General features: G+C 39.7%; 2 protein-coding genes across 4 annotated transcripts in view; both read left to right on the top strand.

The window, feature by feature from the left end:
• The window catches only part of Acadl (acyl-CoA dehydrogenase, long chain), a 57,596-nt gene extending 45,862 nt beyond the window's left edge, over positions 1 to 11,734 (top strand). The window contains exons 11-13 of the mRNA XM_013017069.1: positions 9,268 to 9,401; positions 10,296 to 10,474; positions 11,189 to 11,734. Of these exons, the coding sequence (XP_012872523.1) occupies positions 9,268 to 9,401; positions 10,296 to 10,474; positions 11,189 to 11,734 (859 nt within the window). The remainder of the gene's footprint in view (positions 1 to 9,267; positions 9,402 to 10,295; positions 10,475 to 11,188) is intronic.
• Positions 11,735 to 12,105: 371 nt separating this feature from the next.
• Positions 12,106 to 22,489, top strand: part of Kansl1l (KAT8 regulatory NSL complex subunit 1-like) — a 104,864-nt gene continuing 94,480 nt past the window's right edge. The window contains exons 1-2 of one of the 3 annotated variants that reach the window (XM_013009123.1): positions 12,106 to 12,125; positions 18,680 to 19,796. In XM_013009123.1, the coding sequence (XP_012864577.1) occupies positions 18,709 to 19,796 (1,088 nt within the window). In that variant the 5' untranslated portion in view covers positions 12,106 to 12,125; positions 18,680 to 18,708. Of the gene's footprint in view, positions 12,126 to 18,621; positions 19,797 to 22,489 lie in introns of those variants that run through there. The other 2 variants (XM_013009142.1, XM_013009133.1) reach the window with 2 other exon arrangements.

The raw sequence follows: 22,489 nt of genomic DNA, 5'->3' as shown, positions 1-22,489 counted from the left end.
GGAAAACAATGGAGGGGCTAACAATGTTCAAGAGGAAGTGTACTCATTACCTCACTCATGTAACTGTAACCCTCTGTATAGTATCTTTACAATAAAAAAAAAAGTAAATTAAAAAAAAAAAAAAAAAGAAAGGTGAACCAGAGTTTGAGAACCTTAGTTTTAGCTCCAGCGGGTGAAAAAAAAAGTTCTCCAACTTCTATTTGACTTTATTATCTACATTTCTTGTAAGAATCCTCTCTTCTTTTTAAATTGTAAAAAAGAATATGGCACATACTATTCCTTTTTTTGGTATCCATGCAACAAAGTTGCCCTTTGTGGTTCTCAGAATTTTAATGTGTAACTAAAACCACCATCAGAAGACGAGTAGTTCCATCCCAGAACACTCCCTTACTTCCTTTATAGTCAGACCTTCCAGCACCTCATAACCCCCTGATCTAATCTTTATCATTATAGTTTTGTTCTTTTGCAACAGTAACATACATGAAACTATACAGTATGTAACCTTTTTCATTGTCTTAGAAAAATGCACTTAAGATATATCTGTTTTGATTGAATCAGTTGATTATTCTTTTTACTTGTCCTTGCACGTGTTTAAGGACATCTTGGATAAGATTAAATCTAGCACTGTAGTTAAATAAGTTTAACTTTTCAAGCAACTGCCATGCTGTTTTTTCAGAATATCTACCATTGTGCCTTTCCATCATCAATGTAAGAATTCCTGTTGCTCTAAATATCCTTCAGCATTTGTATTTTTCATTTTAGCCATTCTGAAAGGTCCTCTCATGGTCTCATTTTCCATTTCTATAGTTTCCATTTCACTAATGTCTACCAACTAACCACTAATGTCTGCATTTCACTAATGCAGACCAACCAGTCTTTTGTATATTTGTCTTTTACCTGTTTTCTTTGGTGAACTGTCCAAGTTTGGGTTTTTTTGCCCATTTTTTAGTTGGTTTACTTGTTTTCTTAATGTTGAACTATGAGAGCTTCTCTGTATATTCTGGATATTGTCAAGCGCCAAGCTGACAGATTTATGTACCAAAATGCAAGGGTACATTTTTAGACTCAGTTTCTTGCTAACATACAGAGTAAAAAGAGTAGCTACATGTACCAACTGTCAGTACCCTGAGCACTGGGTGACACTGAAGTAAAGAGAGACAGGTGATTGCATTAGGACTAAACAGAAGCCCTGTTAACCAGCTTATTCTGGATGCTGCAAAGGACTTCGATAGTTGTAACTATACCTTAATGTTAATTAGGCAGAGAGCATGGAACAGCCTAAGAACAATGACAAGCTCTCTTATAACAGTCTCCTCAGTGCAGTGAGAAACCAGGGGAAAATGGCCTGTAGCAGCCCCGGACAAGCCTCCCCCATTCCCTGTTCCTAGAGGATTGCAAGGCACCCTGGTGCCAATCTGGCTGCTCTTCAGGCATTGTGTTCACAGCTTGTGTGAAAGCATGAAGGTTGCTGGGCACTGGCATTAAGCTGGTCCCATATAGATATGTCTTTGTCAGATACTTGATTTGTAAATATTTTATTCCTCTCCATCATTAGCTCTTTCATTCTCTTATCAATTAGCTTCACATAGTTTTTTATTTTCATAAATTGGCTTGCCAATTTTTTTTTTCCTTTCCTAGATCATGCATGTGGTATCTATCCTAAGAACTCTACCCAAAGTACCAGGACATACAATTTTTCTCCTAGGTTTTCTGTACAGAATTTTATATCTTACATTATTCATTTAGTTGAGTAGAGTTTTAACTAAGTGGGAGGCTTGATGTTGAAGTTCGGTTTCATTTTCACTTTACAGGTGTCTGACTAACTTCCAACACTTGTTGGAAGACTAGCTTTATTCCTCTAATTGCCTTTGCATTTCTGTCAGAAATTAAGTGAGCACATTTCTGTGGCTCTATTTCTGGACTCTGCTCTCTTGCATGGATCTGTCTGGATCCCTTTATCATTTCCCTGAATATGGCAGCTTCTAGACAGTCTTAAAACCAGACGATGGAATTCCTCCAGCTTCATTCCCCTTTTTCAAAATTGTTTTGACTCTTCTAATGCCTTCTGCATTCCATACAAATTTTTGAGGCAACTTGCCATATATACAAAAATACACTGCTAAGTTTTGTTTGGAATGTGGTAAATCTATAGAAAAGAATGTATTGATGCCTTCTTTATGTCTTCAGCATTTTTTATTTTCAACACAGAGTTGTACATATTTGATCATGTTTTTTATGTAAGTCGGAGTCACTATAAATTATATTGCTATTCAATTCTAGTTTATAATACTTTATTGCCAACATAATTGAGTTGTTTCTTACTCATGTATCTTATGGTTTGTTAAACTCATTTATTCTGCAGCTACTTTGTAGATTCCTTGGACTACTTCTACAATAATGTTACTCATGTGTAACAGGTTTATAACTTTTAACCTTTTGAGGTGCTGGTATTGAATATAGGACCTCATGTTTGCTAGGGAAATGTTCAAACACTTGAGCTATGCCCCTAGTCCTTATTTCTTTTTTCCTAACCTATGACTGTCATTTTGAAAAATATATTTGTTTTTGTTTTGTGCCAGACTTGGGGCTTGAGCTCAGGTTCTGGGCTGGTGCCAGAAGCTTCTTTGCTCAAGGCTATCACTTGAGCCACTGTTCCACTTCAGGCTTTTGGACTTTCCTACCAGGGCTGGCTTTGAATCATGATCTTCATACCTCAGCCTTCTGAGTGGCTAGGATTGCTGGCACGAGCCACCAATGCTCTGAAAATTCACATTGTTTCATAAAGGAACTAAAACATGTATTTTACTTCTATTGTGTGGGAGTAATACTAGGATTTGAATTCAGGCTTTGTATTCACTAGTCAACATCTCATCATTTGAGCAACACCATCAGCCCTTTTTTTAGCTTTATTTTTCAGATAGATTGTTGTGCTTTTTGGCCTGGGAGGCTCAGACTGTGATGCTACTGTTGCCTCTGTATAGCAGGAATTTCAGATATGTGCTACCACACCTAGCTTATATCTCGAGAAGTGTTTTTGCTGACATTTTACCCAAACCACAGTCATCCCAATATCTGCCTCCTGAGTAGTTGGGATTATGGGAATGTGCTACCACACCCAACTACATTTAAATTTCTTTTTTTTTCTTCTCTACTGCCTTAATTTTGGTTTCACTGTACTGATTATTCTCCTACGATATGCAACAGAAATGTAGAGATACCTATCTTTATTTCTGGTCTTTTATAAACTTTCATAAACAAGAACCTCCATTAAGTTTTTTGGTTATTCTGTGTTCCTATTGGCTTGACAAAATAGTATCATCTGGGTAAATAATAGAAAGTCATTTCTCAAGGTTCAATGTCCGGTAAAGACTTAGTCTTTGCTTCAAGATAGCACTGTGTTCTCACAGGCAAAATGGCAGAATGAAAAGGGCACCTGCTGCCCAGTTAGAGAGTCACTAATTCCATCATGAGTGCAGAATCCTCAGGGCCTAGTTACTTCCTAAAGGCTGACTCCCCTCTTAATCCTATTGCACTGGGGATTAAGTTTCAACATGAGTTTGAAACACCAAGCACCAAACTGTACCCCTGGAATATATTGATGGTTTAAATTTTTTTTTTGCTTGTACTTGAATATGAATTGGGATCTTACAATGGCTTCGTTGCTTACCTGGCTGGTGCTCTTCTACCTGAGCCATGTCTCTAGTGTGGCTTTTTGATGATTATTTTGGTGACAGAGTCTCTCAAACTTTTCTTCCTAGGCTGGCTTCAAACCTTTATCCTGGTCTCAAGCCTCCAGAGTAGTTAGGATTTTAGGTACAAGCCACCTTTGTGTGGTTACATTGATCAAATTTTTATTAAACCAGCCTTGCATTCTTGAATTCACCCCACTTGTCTATTATATTTTATACTTCTTATGTATTTTTTTTCTTTTATTTGATAGTAGTTTGAAAATTTTTGTCTGTCTTTATAAAAGACATGGAGATTTTCTTTATTTCTTCCAGAATTTTGTTTTCTTGACCTGGAGCTTTCTTTTTGTTTCTTTTCCTTTTTTTCCCAGTGGGTTGTAGGGCTTGAAGCCAGGGTCTGGGTGCTGTCCCTGAGCTCTTTTGCTCAAGGTTAGTACTTTACCACCTTGAGCCTAAGCACTGTTTTTCTGGTGGTTGATTGCTAATAAGAGTCTCACAGACTTTCTTGCCTGGACTGGCTTTGAACTGAAATCCTCAGATCTCAGCCCCCTGAGTAGCTAGGATTACAGGCATGAGTCACCAGTGCCCAGCTTGGAACTCTTAGTATTGTCTTTGTCTGGTTTTATCAGGGTGTAATGAGTTGAAGATTATTTTTTCCCTCTTCCACCATATGATTAACTTTTTGGAAAAAATAAGAACCTGGTCATTTATTTTGTGGATTATCAACCATATTAATCATTAATCTCTCATGGTGGTTTCTATTTACTCCTCTGTTCTCAATGTTTCCTGTAAACTGATAGATCTAAGTGCTTAATTAGATTGAGGCTCAGTACTTTTGCCCAGATAACTTAATCAGGAGCATATATTCTACTGCATTGCATCAGGAGTCATATACCTTGTTTTCTCCCTTACAATGAATGAAACAGTTCAGTGGATTCAGATTGTAGTAGTCTTATGCCCATATAGGATATTTACAAAGGTCCATAATATCATTAGAAATTTTTTAAAAGCATGCTTTCCTAATATTTAATGTTTTGTCTTAATCATTGTAGACAAATTTTTGGTATAGTCCACTGAATGATAGAGGAATCAGAAGCCGAGACATAGAAACACAAGCATTTACCTAGCTGTAACACAATAGCAAGGGAAATAAGTCATATTAGACAGGTTAAACCTCTATGAACTTTGAACCATGGGCAAAGTCTTGTTAAGCCCATTGGGTAGTTATAAGGTATTCTGGCCATTTGAAGGACTCAGCACTGGTCAGAAAAGCAGCCAAATAACTGTTTCCTGTTTAGTCATTGTCCCAGAACTTTCTAAAAGTTGACATTGCTCCAGTAGGTACTAACAGCTAGAGGATGTCAGTTAACTGTATTTTCTCTCCTCCTCACTCCTCCCCACCTTTCCCTTCTCACCTCTCCTCTCCCTCCCCCCTTTTCCCCATCTCCTTCTTTTCTTTTTTTTCAGTTTTGATTTTTTTAACAGTGTTACTGTGTATCCTATATTAGTTCTCCTGCCTTAGCTTCCTGAGTGCTGGGATTATAGGCATGTGTTAGTATGCCCAACAGTGAACTGTATTTCTTAAAATGCCAAGTTTGTTCTTGAAAGGAAGTCTAGGAGCTAGACATGGATGACATATTTTAATATTTATAAATGAAATCCAGGAATAATTATTGATTTTTTTCCTTTAATCAATTTTTTGAGTAATAACTTCTAATGGTAGTGATTTTTTAACTATTATTAGGAATCAATGAATCTTGGACATTTTAATGAAATTTAATTGAAGTCATTTCAATTTGTGTACGTGTGTGTGCATGTGAGCATGCATGTGTGTGTGTGTGTGTGTGTGTCCCAATATTAGGGCTTGAACTCAGATTCTGTGCTGGCTCAGCTTTCTTGCTCATAGCTTTTGAGTCACAGGTCCAGCTTTTTGCTGATAATCAGAAGTGGAGTCTCTCAGACTTTTCTGCTTGAGTTGCCTTCAGATAATAATCTTCTAAGTCTCAACCTTCTTAGTAACTAGGATTACACATATGAGCCCCCAGTGTCCAGCTCCTATCAGTTGTTTCGTCTTAGACTAATAATAGCCCTTTAAGTTTGTGTTTAATTTTCTCATTTTATTGTGAAAAATAAAATCCCATTGGAAAGCACAAAAAAGCATTTAATGAACCACCAACTTTGTTATCCAGCTTTGACAATTATTAATTTGTGGGCACTATGTAGTCACCCATACTCATTTCTTTCCCTCCCACTGATTATGTAAAATAATAGACATCAGATAATCCTGAGTAATATGACATTATTGGGTATCTTTTATAACGGGTACAACAAAATATCCTGTGTTGGGGCTACATAAGCCATTTTTCCAAAGAGGTCTAGTTGATTAGTTGACTTAGTGAAGTTTTTTCAGCTTCAAACTATCAAGTTTTTATTTTTCATTCTGTTTCATGAAATCCCTCTGGGAACTATTTTGATTATTAAAAATTATACGTTATTAAGTTAAAGTTAAATTCACCAGAAATTTACCTTGGCATACTCCAAGGTAAGTTATGCTCAATTTTATAGGTGGAAATTTAATCATAGAATTTGTTGTTTTGTTTTGTTGTTTGCAAGAAACAATGAACAAATTCAATTTGGGTTAAAGAATGAGGGGAAACTCAGAAAACTGAAAGGTTAGAGTCAGAGAAGACTCAGAACTGTTTGTCTGAGTGTTTTAACTCTCCAAGGATTCACTCTATAATTGTTCCCTATCCCTCTGGTTTGTCACTTGTAGTGTATGACTGACTCTGAAATTCAAACCTTTCATGGTCAACAGATGCACCTTCTTCTTCAAGTGCAGATTGATCATGTGTGTCCAGTGTATGGGGCGTAAGAACTGAAACTTATTCCTAAGAAGATAGTTTTGGCCCTGCCCCTACCTCTGAACCAATGCTCACGTTCAAGGAAACCATTTGTCTGAGTTTATTTGTATCAACTAGGATTCTCTTTGAGACATGGAGGTAGCAGCACATTCACTTAAGCACATGAGCTAGATGGAAGGCTAACAAGAAATTCTGGAAAATGGTAGAAAAAGAAGATTATGGAAAAGAAACGAAATAGGCAACTACGAAGAAACACTTCTTATAACAACTACTCACTATATGTCCTGTTGGCATAAAGCCTAAAGATGGTCACATACTCTCACTTGTTGAAGTCCATGTAAAATTTTGTGGCATGGCTTTATGTGAGAGCCCAATATTTACCCAGGCACACGTTTATTTCCTAGTTCTCTTATAATTCTGCCTGTAACTGGGTTCTGTCAGCAGTCCTTGCCAAAGGATTGTGGATACAGTGTGGTTTGTGTGTGAGCCTGTGATAACAATTGTACAGATGATATGGAAGTGGAGGAAGCTCAAAGTAGGGGATGCTGATCCAACATATGGAAGACAAGTGCTCTAGAAAGCTGTCTGAGCCTGGAAGCCAACTAGAACCATGAGATTTCTTTGAGAATAGAACTCAGAGACTGAGAATGATAAGAACAGAATTATAGACAGGACCCTGAGATCTTGGTGAGTTGGTGGAGCTTGTATTTAGGGATACTTATTTCCAGACATTTTACTATATTTCACTGACTCTTCAGATGTACTGTTTATTTATGGTTTATTAAGGAAATAAACACTGCCAGCCAACTCAAACAATGCTTTGCTTTTTGCATGAACTGTGAGATTATTCTGATGTCAGAAATATAAAACTGAGCTGGGCGCTGGTGGCTCACGCCTGTAATCCTAGCTACTCAGGAGGCTGAGATCTGAGGATCATGGTTCAAAGCCAGCCCCAGCAGAAAAGTCCGTGAGACTCTGATCTCCAATAAACCACTAGAAAACCGGAAGTGGCACTGTGGCTCAAGAGGTAGAGCGCTGACCTTGAGCTGAAGAGTGCAGGGACAGTACCCAGGCCCAGAGTTCCAGCCCCACGACCAACAAAAAAAAAGAAAAAAAATATAAAACTGGAAAAAAAAAAGGAATCTAAGAATCTATAAAATGTCTTCTAAGAAACAAGTCGTGTGTTTTAACCCACTTGTGTGTGTATGTGCTGACAGTGATCAAACATACACTAGGCAAGCACTCTATCAGAGCCTGTACCTTAATCTCTAGGCTTTCTGATACATAACACACAACACACAATCTTTAATACAAACCAGGTTTAAATTTTTCCATATGTATTTGAATTAAGAAGGACTTGAAGTTTGAGTTCACATGCATCAAACAATAGTTATTTTAAAACTCAACTTTATTAAATTAGGGCCCACATAGGTAATGCATACTCAAAATTTGTATAGATATTTTTATGTATCTATAACATTCACTCAAAATATATATTTTAGTGGTTATACTGACTTATGCATCAATTTCACTTTCATGATGATCATGGGTACAAGATATCTTCATGATCCCTTAATTCTCCCCAGGCCTGTGCAACTATTGAACTACACTCTGTCATTACAGATAAGTCTTCCAAGAGCCAGATATAAATGGGATCATACAATATTTATTCTCTCTTGTGGTCTGGTTTCTTTCATTCAGCATACTGCTTAAGACTGGTCCATCTTGTTTTATATATTAGTAATTTTATCTCTAAGAAGTATTCCATAGTGGAATATATGCATATTTTACATATTATTTACCCTTTCATGGATGATGAATCTTTTGTTTTTCAGTTAGGGTTTATTATGAGTAAATATGCTATGGATATTCGATGCACAAGCAGTAATTTTTTAATCCCACTATAGCCATGGACCAGTTCTGTCCTCTGTATTGCCCAGCTCTGGGTCTAATAATCCTATAACACTTGTTACTTATCCCTATCATTTTTTCTAATTGTCTATGAACACGGACTGAAGCTACATCTATCCTGAGTAGGAATTTCCATCTTTAGTCCTATTGTTTTTTCTAGTCTAAATTTCCAAACCCGATCAGAAAAACAAATATACTAGAATATGACAGTGGGCATAGAAATATAAAGGAACAAATAGTACAAACCCCCAAACCAGCTTTCTGTCCTATGAGAGGTAGCAGGGAAAGAACTGGCCATTTATTACTGTAAATGTCTTGGCATATTCACTGAGGTTCTTTTTCTGTTCATCTGGAAAATTAATATAACATGGCAGAGTGTGAGAATTAAGGGATTCATCCATCCAATATATATTCAATCTTGACCTAGGATCTGAGGATGTAGCAGTGAGCAAGATAGCAGAAGAGCTCATGGAGTTTATTTATATTCTGGACTAGGGAGATAAAGAAATGAAAATCAAAGTCTGTGCTATGTTAGGTGGTGATAAGTGCTATGGAGGAAAAAAAAACCAGCAGGGAAAGAAGATAGAAAAAGGCTGTGTTTGTAATCCTTTGTTGGCTGAGTGTTGCTTGAAAGTGAGGATTGATTTTTCTCCTCTATCTCTAGCATTTATCACAGTGTTAGCTGCATCTTAAGTGCTGCACCAATGTTTTCTGAAAGAAAGAAGTGACTGAGTATAAACGAGTGTTGAGAAGTTTATCTCATGTAGTCTTTGTAATACTGCTTACCTGGACACTTTACATTCTTGCAGACAGGTTAATACTCATGTCAGCAAGAATGGTGCCCTTCCGTTCTCCTTGTTCATGTTGGATCTTCAAGTATCTTATGTGTACTGCTTGTTACATTTTTCCTTGGAAATCAGAATTCTTTTAATGAATGTCAACAGTAATGTATTCTTGTTTTTTTTCTGCTTTTTAAAAAAATCAACAGGGGTACAAAAGGGGTTTCATCGTCACATTTCCATACATATATACAATGTATCCCAACAAACCTTACCCCTTCTATCTTTATTCTAGTAGTCCTTTCTTAAATGTTCGCTGATTTTTTTTAATGCACGTTGAAGGTGCTTGCTGATGAGTTATGAAGAAATTTGACATGCGATTTAGTGTGTCAATTTTTGTACTTGGGTGTTTTGATATTCTATAGTGCCTGGAAAGCTGGCATGGTATACACTACACCAGGCATACTGTAATCACACAGTATTCAGTGTTAAGGCACAGCAGTGTGCTTAACTTGTAATTACTAGGGTTAGAAAACAGCCCAATATGTAGCACCATCTCATATACACAAAACATAGCAGGCCTGCATATGACTCATTTTCTTCCTTTTGCTTTCCTACCTATTGTACAATGAGCCCATATTAGTTTATTAATCATTCATCCATTCTTGTTTCCTTTAAATGACCAATGAGTAGAAAAAAGACTAGGAAATATTTATATATATGATGGTTTGATCGATGGAACATTTAAAGTCTACAAAATTTGGTAGGCTGAAATGCTGGCTTAAGATCAAAGACAGAATTGCCCTGGAGTTTTGGAAACAATCTATTTTCTAGGGTGTTTTATGGAAAAATAGATACTATATGCAAAAATACACCATGTGTTTGTATATTGGCAAAGCTAATAACTGTGTCACTCAGTATAAACTCTACTAAGGACAGGGGCTTTGTTTACTTCTGAACCTCTATTACTGATCATAAAACATGCGTTCAAGAAACATTTAGCTCGGCAAATATTTATTGTAATGATAAATATGTTATAATAAATACTTATTTCACAGGAGAAAACATACCATCAAATGATTTCATGGCTTTACAATTCAATGAGGTCAAAATCAACCCTGGTGACTCACAAGCTTGCTGGAGATGGAACCCGGAGGGACCACCCCCTTGGGCTAGGCCAAGCGCTCCATCAGTGCTCTACACCCCTCAGTTCACGTCATTCACGTTAACCGACTTGGTTGACCATGTTCTTTTCAACCTCAATAATATGAGACAAACGATCTCCACTGAAGCTACTGAAGGATACTTATCTTAATTATTCATGCTTTCTTCTTTTCTGCCTGAAGCTTTTAAAATGTTCAGCTGAAATCCAGAAATCCTTTGAACTATTTTAACTCATGTTTATTTGGATGCGATTAAAGACACACACACATACATACACACACACATACACATTCACACAGTACATACATACACACACACTTACATTTACTCCTCCCCCCCCTTCGGTCCTTAGGGACGAGGGAAGCTCTTAACTTATTTTCACAATCGTTCACAACGTTTAATAACACAAGGGTAAACGAATGTCCTAAGGCATACTGAGGTGCAGTTATAATTTCGGACAATTTTAAGGAAATAGTCTCCCTGCTGAATGCAGCTCAGTCGCAAACATTTTCGGTAATGTCAGAATCTGCTAGAACGATCGGGAACAAGCAGCTCCCTTTCCGATTCTATTCCACGTGTCAGGGATGAGAGCGGTTCATGCCTAAGGCCCCTCGGGCCTCCCCTCTTTCCCCGGGATCGTAACCAAAGCAATAAAGCAGAAAGAAGGAGTTAGATCCAGTAAATCTGGACCTAAACCCCTGGCGTCCCCCCCTCCCCACCAACGCTTCCCGTCAGACCGAGCTGTTGCGCGAAGCCCGTAATCCCGCTTCCGAGGGGCTGCGTTTAGTTCAGCTTCACAGACGTCGAACAGAAAACCAATCAGAACAACGACAAGACAAACCACCTTGGAGTTGGAGGCCCGGAGGCGCCGGGGTGGGGCGGGGGCGCAGCCCGGTGGGCGAGGGGAGGCTGGGCCAGGTGCGGGACTTACGGAGGCTTTCCTTGTTCCCCGGCCAACTACCGGCCCGGGACGCCCGCCGCGGACGGGCCTCGGGCGCCGGGAGCGACGCCACCGACGTTCGCGGGCTGCACACGGCTCGCTCGGGCGGCTCCGGATGCTTTATTTATTCGGGTAAAATCACACACCGACCCCGACCCCGTCCGGACCAAAATGCAACGTGCCGGGGGACGCGCGGGCCGGTCGGGCGTGAGCGGGCGCCCCGCAGCGCCGGGCCCGCACTCCGGCCCTCCTTCCCGCTTTACTTTTTCCTGTCACCGTGCTACCCGGCCCTATGTGTGTCGTCGGGGGATATTTTCCAGGCTGGCACCGGGCAGGAGGAGAAAGGGGATGCCGGAGGCTGGTGGAACCCAGCGGGAGGGGAGCTCGCCGTGAAAGGGGGGTCCAGGCGCCCCGCGATCCGGCCGCTTCCAGAACGCCCGGAGCCGCCGCAGGCCAGCTCCGCCCCCCCTGCACGCCCCGCCCCCCGCCGGGGTTTCCCCCGCCGCCCGCTGCATTTGCATGGCGCGGCCCCGCCCCCTCCGCCATTGGCCAGCACAGGGCTCCGCCCCCTCTCCGCCCCCCCACCCCCGCCGCGGCAGGGTTCCGTCCCCCGAGCGCCCTGAGCTGCGGGCAGCGGGCGGACTGTTAAACCGCGGCGGCAGCGGCGGCGGCCCGGGCGGGAGCGGGGCGCGCTCTGGAGAGGCGGCAGCGGCGCCCCGGGTGGGGGGAGGCGGGCGGGCAGCTAGAGATCACCTCAGCAGCCCCCACCACGGCCGGACCGAAGGTGCGGCGGCGGAGGGGAGCCAGGGCGCCCCAGCAGGCGAGTGGCCGGCGTCTCAGCGGCGGGCTGACGGGGGTGGGTCTCGGCCGGGGACCGAGGCAGCGCGGGGCGGGGAGAGCGGACGGGACCGCTGGGGGGACTCGCGGGCCCGGCGACCCACCGGCAGCCCCCTCGTTCCCCGAATCCTCTGGGCTGTTGGACTCCGGGCCCCGGCACACGGATCGCGCTCCAGGGCAGGGGTCGGACCACAGCCAAATTTAAACGGCTAAATCTAACAGCCTTGGCAGGAGCGGCGGGGAGGGGAGCGGAGGGAAGGGCTGGAGGGCGGGGCGGGCCGGGGGTGGGCCCAGGGCCGGGTCACGTGGGGAGGGGGAGGGGCCTGGCAGGCCTCCCTTTTGTTTTGGCCGGCGCGTGCGCAGAAGGCGGCACACGTGGTCTCCGGGGCCCGCCCCTCGCCCGAGCGGCCGCCGCCTCGCCCCAGGCTTGGCGTGGTGGTGGGCTGTGTGCGGGGCGGCGCCGGGGCGGGGCGGGGCGGCGTGAGCCGGCGTGAGCCGGGACCCTCGGTCTTGATCTTGTACTCTGCCTCGGGCAGACGTTGGTTTGACGTGTGCGAGGAGTCGGTGTCGCTGCCCGCGCCGGGACCGCGACCGGTCTTCCTGGAAAAACTGAGAACGTGTGTGGTGGTTGGGAGGAAGAAGTGCCAGGCGATGCTCGGGTGGTTCCCGAAACCGCAGGGAACGGGGCGGGGGACGGAGCCGCCGCCGACCCGGGGCCCGCAGCCGCGGGGGGCTCCTGCCCGCGCTGCCCTCCTCCAGTCGGGGGCTCCCGCAGGGGTTGGTGTTCGCGGTGTTGTTGCTGTTGTTTTTTAACCCCCCCCCCCACTCTCCAGCCGCGGAAACCTGGTGTGTTTTCCAGTTTTTGTTTTTAATTCCCCAAATCTGGGAAGGCTGGCCCTGGCGAGATCCAAGAAACTGGCTTCCCCGGTCCTTCCTGGACCTGTTGGCTGAGCTTTGCGCGGAGTTGGGTTTGGGTTCTTAGGATCGCTCCCTTCTCCCCCCCCCACCCCGCCCCCCAACGGAGAGAAAACCCCAGCCGGGTGCGGCCCGATCGCGAGCCCCCGGACCTCTCCGAAAGTTATTGTTGAATTCCGCCCGAGAAAACCGGCCGTTTTCTGGATGGGGGAGAAATTCGCGCTCCACCAGATACTAACTGGAGACGAGCTGGGCGTTGGGGACGCGGCGTGGTGGCCGGAGGGTCCCAGGCCAGTCCGACGTCCGCCGGTCCCAGATCCCCTTCCTCACGTGCACTGTGTCATGATACATACGACCCTGGCCCGAAGAAAATGGTTAGGGAGATGCAGTGCCCCACGTCAGAAAAAGTTAACCGTGGTGCTTGCCAGCACTGCAGGAGCAGAAGTCACCCGGTGCCGTGCTACCAAGGCGGTTTTTAAAGAGCCTGCCTGTTGGCCGAATGGAAACCCAGGAGTATCACGCAGGAGAGCTCTGATTTTCTGCAGAATGTGCTGTGAACTGGGAAGGTTGCTTTTCCTTCAGTTTCCGCTTCGTTAAAATGAATGTCAGGGTCCGCCACCAGTTCCTCACATAAAGTTATCATTGCTTTGCTTCACCAGCCTTCCCAGAGGGGTTTTTAAATGTGAAAGTCTTAGCCGAGGCCAGTTTTGTGACACTGACTTTTACGTTTTAATTTCTCATAGCGATATGTGCCTTTTCAAGGAACGATCATTTCATTAAATCTTAACATTATTTGGCCAGTAGAGAAAAGTACAAATAGGAAAATTAGGGTAATTCATATTTTCTTAAATACTGTATATGTTTTCCTAAAACTGGAATCACGCAGTATTTTCATTTAGTTGCAACTCAAACATTCCCATACCATTCAATATTCTTTGAAAAACGTTAATAGCTTCTTAACATTTCATCACTTAACTATTGTATTTAGGTTTTTTTTTTTTTTTTACTACTGGTAAGGATGTTTCTAATGTTCGCAACTTTAAATTTCAGAATTTCATTAAGTAGCCTTTTACAAAAAAATCTTTCAAGTTTCTCTCTTCCCTTTGGAGAATAATTTCTGGGTCAGAATCTGTTTTTCTTGTTGCCTTTTAAGTCCTTGTAGTACCCCCAAGTTGCTTCCCAGAATATTATATTGGCTTATCCTCATAGTGGTATGAACATCTGACACTTGGGTTCGTCATCCAGTATTAGCTTTAAGATGAAACACTATGCTTTAATTTGCATTAAGAGTTTTTCTCTAGGTAGATAGGGTATATCCTATTTCCTACTTTACTATAAGGTAGTTTCATATTTGGTATGTTGCAAATCACATAGTGGGTAAACAGTAAATATTTGCCAATTGGCTATTAATATTTAACTCTTATCCATGAAAGATCAAGAAATTGTTTTTGCCTTTTTTTTTGGGAGGGGGGAGTGGCAGTGCTTTGTTTTGAATGCAGGGACTCACATTGGTTACACAGGCACTTTAGCTATTTTGGGGGTAGGGTTTCTTGGTTTTGCACAGGGCCTGCCTCAGACTGTGATTTTCTTACCTGTGTTTCCCCTTGTAATTGGGAAGACAGGTGACTTGCTTCCACACCTGGCTTATCTGTTGAGATGTGTGTGTCAACTTGTCTTGAACTTCCATCTTCCTGATGTCTTTTTCCCAAGTAGCTAGTTGTACTCTTTTGCGGTTTTTTTATAATTTGGAAGTACCTTTTAATGTACAATGTAATGATTAATTTGACTATTTCTTCTGTTCACGTGGGACTTCATTGATCTTAGAAAAATTCTGTAATCTCACATTGTCCAACCCCTGTATTATCCAAGTACTTCCTCCAATTCTCCTTAATCCATTTATTTATTTATTTATTTATTTTTGGTCCGGTTGTGGGCCTTGACTTTTGGCCTGGGCGCTGTCCCTCAGCTCTTCAGCTCAAGGCTAGCACTCTACCACTTGAGCCACAGTGCCACTTCCGGCTTTTTTCTTTTTGCTTATGTGGTGCTGAGGAATCGAACCCAGGGCTTTGAGCATGCAAGGCAAGCGCTCTACCACTGAGCCACTTTCCCAGCCCCTTAATCCATTTATTTTAACTTAAACTATTTCACTTCAGTTTTTCCTTTATCTTCTAATGTGATTAGATTTCTCACTGATCATCCTAGTGGTAGCCCTTAGGTTTGAGAAAAGCAAAAAAAACCCCACAAAACCTTAGTGTCTACATTTCATTGGTTTATTTCAGACTGCTTTTGGCAGCCCACCTGTTATTTTCTATAAAATCATTTGTTTTCTAATTTGCTACATAAAATCTATCAGTAATATATAATTCCTGTTTTATTATATTTTTGGTGTATTCATTCAGTTATCTCAATGACTTTTTAAGTTTGCACATTATTAGATGTTAGTTGAAGGAGACAGAAAGCAACTTCCTTCAGATTTAAGATTGCACTTAAGTTTGATACTAATTGGGTTTGTCAAATTATAAATGGCAAACAATGAGACTGATTGCCACACAAATGACCGCTATTGGGGAAATAGCAACCAATTTCCTGACTGTCCTTAGTCATTACTGCATTTTGATATGTAATGGAATATTGTACATAAACATAGCCCGGTGTCATAAGTGCAATCCTACATTATTTTCATTATGTTAGATTTAGAAGAACAAAGGAAGCAAATCATTTGTAAAAGAGTTCTACTTTTCTTTTAAATTTTATCCTAAATGGCTATTTTACTGAGCCAGACTCCTTATTCCCTAACCATAAACACCCAGAAAATGTTAATGAAAATGGTAGTGTAATTGATAGTGTAGAATGAAAATTGAGGATAATTCATAGTGGGAAACTTAATACTAGAAGTTACTTTTTAGTTCTTAGAAATGGATGTAAACACTAGTTTGTAATATTGTAGCTCTGTTAATATTTTTAAATAATAACTTTTTGTTTGTAAGTTATGGCTTCCTTTGTAAAATTCGGAATTTTTCAGTATTTTACTTTTTGGAAGCGAACATTTGTATTTGGTAGTAGGTCATTAATCAGTGTTTAGCCACATCTTAAATTTGAGCCAAAATAAGTAGACTGAGCAGAGGTAAATTTTTACATTTACATATAAATTTCTGCATCAAATTGACCTACGCAGAAAAAAGTAGCTGTTTATATTCCTATGACTCATGCACTATAACTAAATAGTAATAATTCTGCTTGAAGTATGATCTGTTTGATGTGTTCTGTGGCCACACAAGTGGCTTTATCTTCAATTAAATTCCTTTAGTCTTCAAAGAGAATTCCTTTTTAGGCATAGTTTTAAAAGTGGAAGATAGTCTTGCTTATAAACATCATTGACTACAAAGTACTGAGCTGACTGTACCCTGGTCATGCCAATTACTGCAGTGGTTTCTGCTGTAAATTGTGAATATCCTTTCAAAAGGCATAAAGAACCTTTGAAAACACTAGTTTATCATCTAGCTTCCTTAAATTCTATTTTTTTAAAAGAATAAATTGTACTAGTGTAAATTCCTTCTCATGTTGTATTCGATTTTTTTAGAAAAGTTTATTTGCCTTATATGTTAGTAATTTTTAAAAACAGATCTTACCTTTTGCTAAATTGACTTGTCTTTGTCTTTCTGTTTCTTAATAGCATTTGTTAGCCATTTGAAACATTTAAGTTTAAAAATGTGGAAATAATTTAAGATTTAAACATACTTTAGGGTTCTACCCTTTCTCAAAGTACCGTTGATAGGGTTTTTATTTTGTTTTTTTACTTTAATGGTAACTGCTTTCTTTTTGGTGCTTATATTCTAGTTTTACTGCTCTGTGTTTAAGATAAGTGGGTTTATCCATTTACAGTTAAGAGAATAAATTTAATTTTAGGGATAAAAATGGGTAGAATACTTTCTGTGGACTATGTAAAATATATATATGCATTCTAGAATATACATCATAATAAAAATCATTGAGCAGTATTTTAAGGGATGACAAATCAGGGCTATTTAATACATCTGGATCTTTAATACATTCATTTACATGAGGAAGTGATTCTTCTTAGATTATCAGTTTCAACTCAAACTATATAAAGACAAGATTAGTACACTTTTAGTCTTTCTTTAGAAATTATCAAAAGTTATTTGGAATATGTAACATATATTAACTTATAACCATTTTCCACTTTAGGCCAAATTATAGTGTCAGAAGTTTTCAGACTTGAAGCATTTTTGTCAGTTTGGTGTGGGAAAACTTGACTGTTGCTTTTTTTAACCTTATTACTTCTATGATTGACTACATATATAATGACCCATTTTTAGATGTCATTGTCTTTAAAGTACCTCATTGTTCTATTCTTTATGCTTTGAAGGAGGTCTTTATGTATCTTGGATGCTAATATTTATCTTTTACATTTGCTATAGGAATCTTAGACTACTTGCTTTGAACCTGTTGGCAATGCTTTTTTTTTTTTTTTACAGATATTTTTGTGTCTTTTTTGTTTCTTGTCATTTGTGCTAGTTTTTATAGAAATAGAAATGAAAGGAATAGAGTTAAAGCTAGCATCTGGTAACATACAATATGGCATACATATTTAAATGTAGCTATTTAAATGTCTATTAGCTATCTTGGGTTAAAACATAATTAAGAAATGTCATAATTATAGAATATTAGATATCTATAAGACAGTTTTTAATCATGTAGAATGTTTCACTAAATATTTAGGGTTCATGATTTTTGGTGGTATTTGCTTATTTTTTTGGCAAATCATATATATGGTTTCACACTTCTGATAAAATTTAATGCAGTTTATTTCAGTATAGGAGTAATGTTTAATGATTATCTGACACAATCTCCACTACTTTTTCAGACATCAATAATGCATGGTACAATAATAACTTGGTGACTATTCATTAACAATAATAACTTGGTGACTATTGTGAGAAGAAAAAATTGCCTATTTTCAGGAAAAATGTATACATATTGTAGATTATGCACTATATATAAATTAACTTTTTTTTAACACCTGTTAACATATGTTTTTGAGTTCAGTTAGTTCTACTTAGGAAGAGATTATTTAGTATATTACAGTTCTTTTTATTACTAGTATTCAGGTTGTGAAGCTTAAATTCAGAAATGGAAGTTTTGAGTCGTATTTTCATGTATAATTATGGGACTCCAAATTGGAACTTTTTCCTTTTTGACTTTTATTAAACAAAAACGGGTGTAATTATATCCACAATTATTTGTCAGTCACTTATTGTGGGAGTGTGCAGCTGTTTCTTCAACACTGGGAGTTGAGCCCAGAGCCTCATGCTAGCTAGGTAAACACTACACTACTGAGCTATAACTTTAGGCAATTAGGGTGCAACTTTAATTGGCGTTTTGAATATTTGCCTCATAGAGTGCATAATAATAGCTTAGTCCTCATTGAAATAGTATTGGAATTTGGGATACAAAAGGAGGTGTTTGGTTCCATTCCAGTTGTAATCAGAAACAAGAAGTGTTGCCCTTAGCCAAAGGGCATGGGATTTTTTTTTCTAGTTTTGATAATTTATTTTTATATTTTAGGTTTCCAGTAATTATCTGCAGGAATCGCCATGACCCCAGCTCTGAGGGAGGCAACAGCAAAAGGTATCTGCTTTTCATCTTTGCCCAGTACCATGGAGTCTGACAAGATGCTGTGTATGGAAAGTCCAAGAACTGTAGATGAAAAGCTGAAGGGAGACACTTTCTCTCAGATGCTGGGATTTCCGACTCCTGAACCTACTCTTAATGCAAACTTTGTGAATTTAAAACATTTTGGCTCCCCCCAGGCTTCAAAACATTACCAGACAGTTCTTTTAATGAGCTCTAATACTTCATTAAATAAATACAATGAGAATTGTAAACAAAAGAAATCAGGGGAGTCCAACTGCAATAAACTGAAAAACATACTGTGTAATGGCAGCAACATTCAGCTCAGCAAAATCTGTCATTCTCATTCTGAAGAGTTCGTAAAAAAGGAACTTCTATCAGATACTTCAAGCCAATGCACAAAAGATATACAAATTGTTTTGGATTCAAATCTAACCAAAGACACTAATGTAGATAAAATACAACTACAAAACTGTAAATGGTACCAAAAGAATGCACTTTTGGATAAAGTTGCTGATACTGAGATTAAAAAAGGTTTATTGCACTGTACTCAAAAGAAAATGGGACCTGGCCACTTAAATGTGCCTATTAGTTCTTCAGCTGCTGAAAAAGAGGAGGAAGTGAATGCTCGTTTACTTCATTGTGTAAGCAAACAGAAAATTTTACTTAGCCAGGCTAGAAGAACTCAGAAACATTTGCAAATGCTCCTGGCAAAGCATGTTGTTAAACACTATGGTCAGCAAATGAAATTTTCTATGAAACATAAGCTACCCCAGATGAAGATCTTTCATGAACCTACCACACTTTTGGATAAAAGTTTACCTGAACACACTGAAATTAAGCCAGAAGTCAACGTATTGACTACAGAGAATAAGTTGTGGGATGATACAAAAAATGGCCTTGCTCGGTGTACAGCTGCAGAAATCCAAAGATTTGCACTATCTGCTACAGGGCTATTGTCTCATGTTGAAGAGGGTCTGGATTCTGATGCAACTGATAGCAGCTCTGATGACGATTTGGATGAATATACCATTAGAAAAAATATGGCAGTGTAAGTGCAAAATTATTATTAGCCCTTTTTCTGTTCCGTATATAGTAGCAATTATATTGGTTTCAAGGTATTTTAAAGGGATTTAGGCTTTCTAAAATCTTTACACTATAATAAGTTTTATAAAGTTTAAAAGTTTTATAAGTTATATAAAATTTTGCTCTTGTAAAATATTTCATTTGCTAACCTGTTGTGTGAGTCAGATCTGTCAAAGATGGTTTCAGGACCTTCTGCTTATGACAATGCACAGATGCTCAAGTCTCATATATAAAAGTGCTGTATTTGGACTGGGAAGGAGGCTCAGTGGTAGAGTGCTTGACTTACATGCATGAGGCCTGGTTTCGATTCCTCAGCACCATATAAACAGAAAAATCCAGAAGTGGCACTATAGTTCAAGTGGTAGAGTGCTAGCCTTGAGCTGAAGAGCTGAAGGACAGCGCCCAGCCTAGCGTTCGGGCCCCATGACCGACCAAAAAAAAAAAAAAAAGGGCACTATTTATACCTACATAATCCTTCAGTATACTTTGAAATCATCTAGCGTGCTCATAAAACGTAATACATAGCAGACGCTGTGCAATAGTTGTCAGTACTGGACTGTAAGCAATAACTACAAGAAAAACATCCATACATATGCATTTTTTTTTCTGAATGTGTATTTTTTTTCCTTTTTCTTTTTGGTTCGGGTTCTGGGCTGAACTTAGTTCGAATCTGGGAGTTTTCCTGAGCTTTTTTGCTTAAAACTAGCACTCTACCACTGAGTCACAACTCCACTACTTTTTTGTGTGTGTACTTAATTGGACATCAGAGTCCCACAGACTTTTTTGCCTAGGCAGCCTTCAAACTGTGATCCTCAGATTTTAGCCTCCTGAGTAGCTAGGATTATAGGTCTGAAACACTGACTCCTACCTTAAACATTTATTTGTGGTTGATTGAATCTGTAGGTGTAGAACCCATAGTTATGGAGGGCTGACTGCACATCTTACTTTAAGGTATTCAGGTGTTCTGTCTAGGGAAAACTCGCACAGGCCTGTTAATTCTACTAGCTGTATATAAGCATTTCCTTACTACTGATGTAATAAAGACCTAAGTCTTTGCTTACATGTTTTAGTCAATATAAATAAAAGAAACTAAAAATCCAATGCATTTAAGAAAACATCATTGGTTTGGGGAAATCACTGAGTTGATATTACATGTGAATTCACCTGATACTTCTCATTAACAAACTATGTATTTATTGTAATTATAGCTTTCAGCTTTGTCATTTACTAACTCAAATCAATTTTTGTAATGTCAGTTTTAAGATACCTATTGAATGTTTTCATATGCTAGACACACTGTTTTGTGAGCAAAACATTCATGGTATTTGTCTTTTTGGACATTCACTTGAGACTTAAGTATCTATTTCCAGCCCAGACAGAAAAATTTGTGAGACTGTCTTCAGCTAACCTGCAGAATACTGGTCTGGAGATGGCTCAAGTGATAGAATGGCAGCCACTGATAAGAGAGCTGAATAAGAGAACAAAGCCCTGAGTTCAGGTCCTGCCCTGGCATGAGCGTGTGCGTGCATGTGCATGCACGTGCTCTCATGTGTGTGCGCACATGCTCACACACACACATAACAAAAAGTTATTCTTCAGCATTCTGTTAATTTTGAAGTTTGAGTGAATTTCGAGGACAAAGAACACAATTTTATAGTTTTGTGTGTGTGTGTGTGTATGTGTTTAAACTAAAAAAACAAACAAACAAACAAAAAAACTTTGGCCTGAGACCTGGACTCCAACTCAGTATCTGATGCTTTTGCTCATTGGCTGATAATCTATTACCTAATTGTATATTTTGTCCCCTGCCCCTCATTTGTATATTTTGTAGTGAATATAAAATGGTTTCTGTTTTCTTAAGTTAGAATTATTTAATGGGTTCTTTTATTTTTGTGCTGTTGCTGAGGCTTGAACTCAGGGCCTGGGCTCTGACCCCAAGCGTTTTTGCTCAAGGCTAGTGCTCTACTACTTGAGAAAATAAGTCTCATCGACTTTGCTGCTTGGGCCTGGCTTGGAACTGCAATCCTCAAATCTCAGCCTCCTGAGTAGCTTGCATTACAGGAGTGAACCACCAGCTCTTGGCTTGGATATGTTTTAAAGTTTATTTTTATTTTCTACATTTGTAAAAACTTATTTTTTAAATGAAGATGAATATAAAACATAAAAAACACCTAAATGAATGATCTTTAAGGGCATACTAACATAATTCAATTTTTATTATCTTGACTGAAGATGAAGACTTCTCAACTTAAGTTCATAAGGTCTAGAGTGGCAAATACTAAAGTTGGCTCAAATTAATTTTAGGCAATTTGAAGGCAAGCGCTACTCTTATATACACACTGTTCAGTGTTGTCCTTTATGTAGTTACTGTTTGTTATTTGTTGAGTGAATGAATGAATTTTCTGTATTTGTATATATAGTGTCTGTAGTGCATGGATTATGAAAAATTGGGCTTGGCAGCCTGAAATTCCTGAATATACAGTTGGCCGTCTGTATCCATAAACTAGATCTAACAACCAAAAAGAATCATGTAGCTGGGTGCCAGTAAGTAGTTCAGACCTGTAATCCTAGTGACTCAGGAAGGATGAAATGTAAACATTGCAGTTCCAAGTCTATGTGACTCATATCTCCAGAAGTGGAACTATGTCTCAAGTTGTA

The sequence above is a fragment of the Dipodomys ordii genome, unplaced genomic scaffold (genome assembly GCF_000151885.1).
Source record: "Dipodomys ordii isolate 6190 unplaced genomic scaffold, Dord_2.0 Scaffold1, whole genome shotgun sequence".
Lineage (NCBI taxonomy): Eukaryota > Metazoa > Chordata > Mammalia > Rodentia > Heteromyidae > Dipodomys > Dipodomys ordii.
This window is presented reverse-complemented; position numbering and strand designations above follow the sequence as displayed.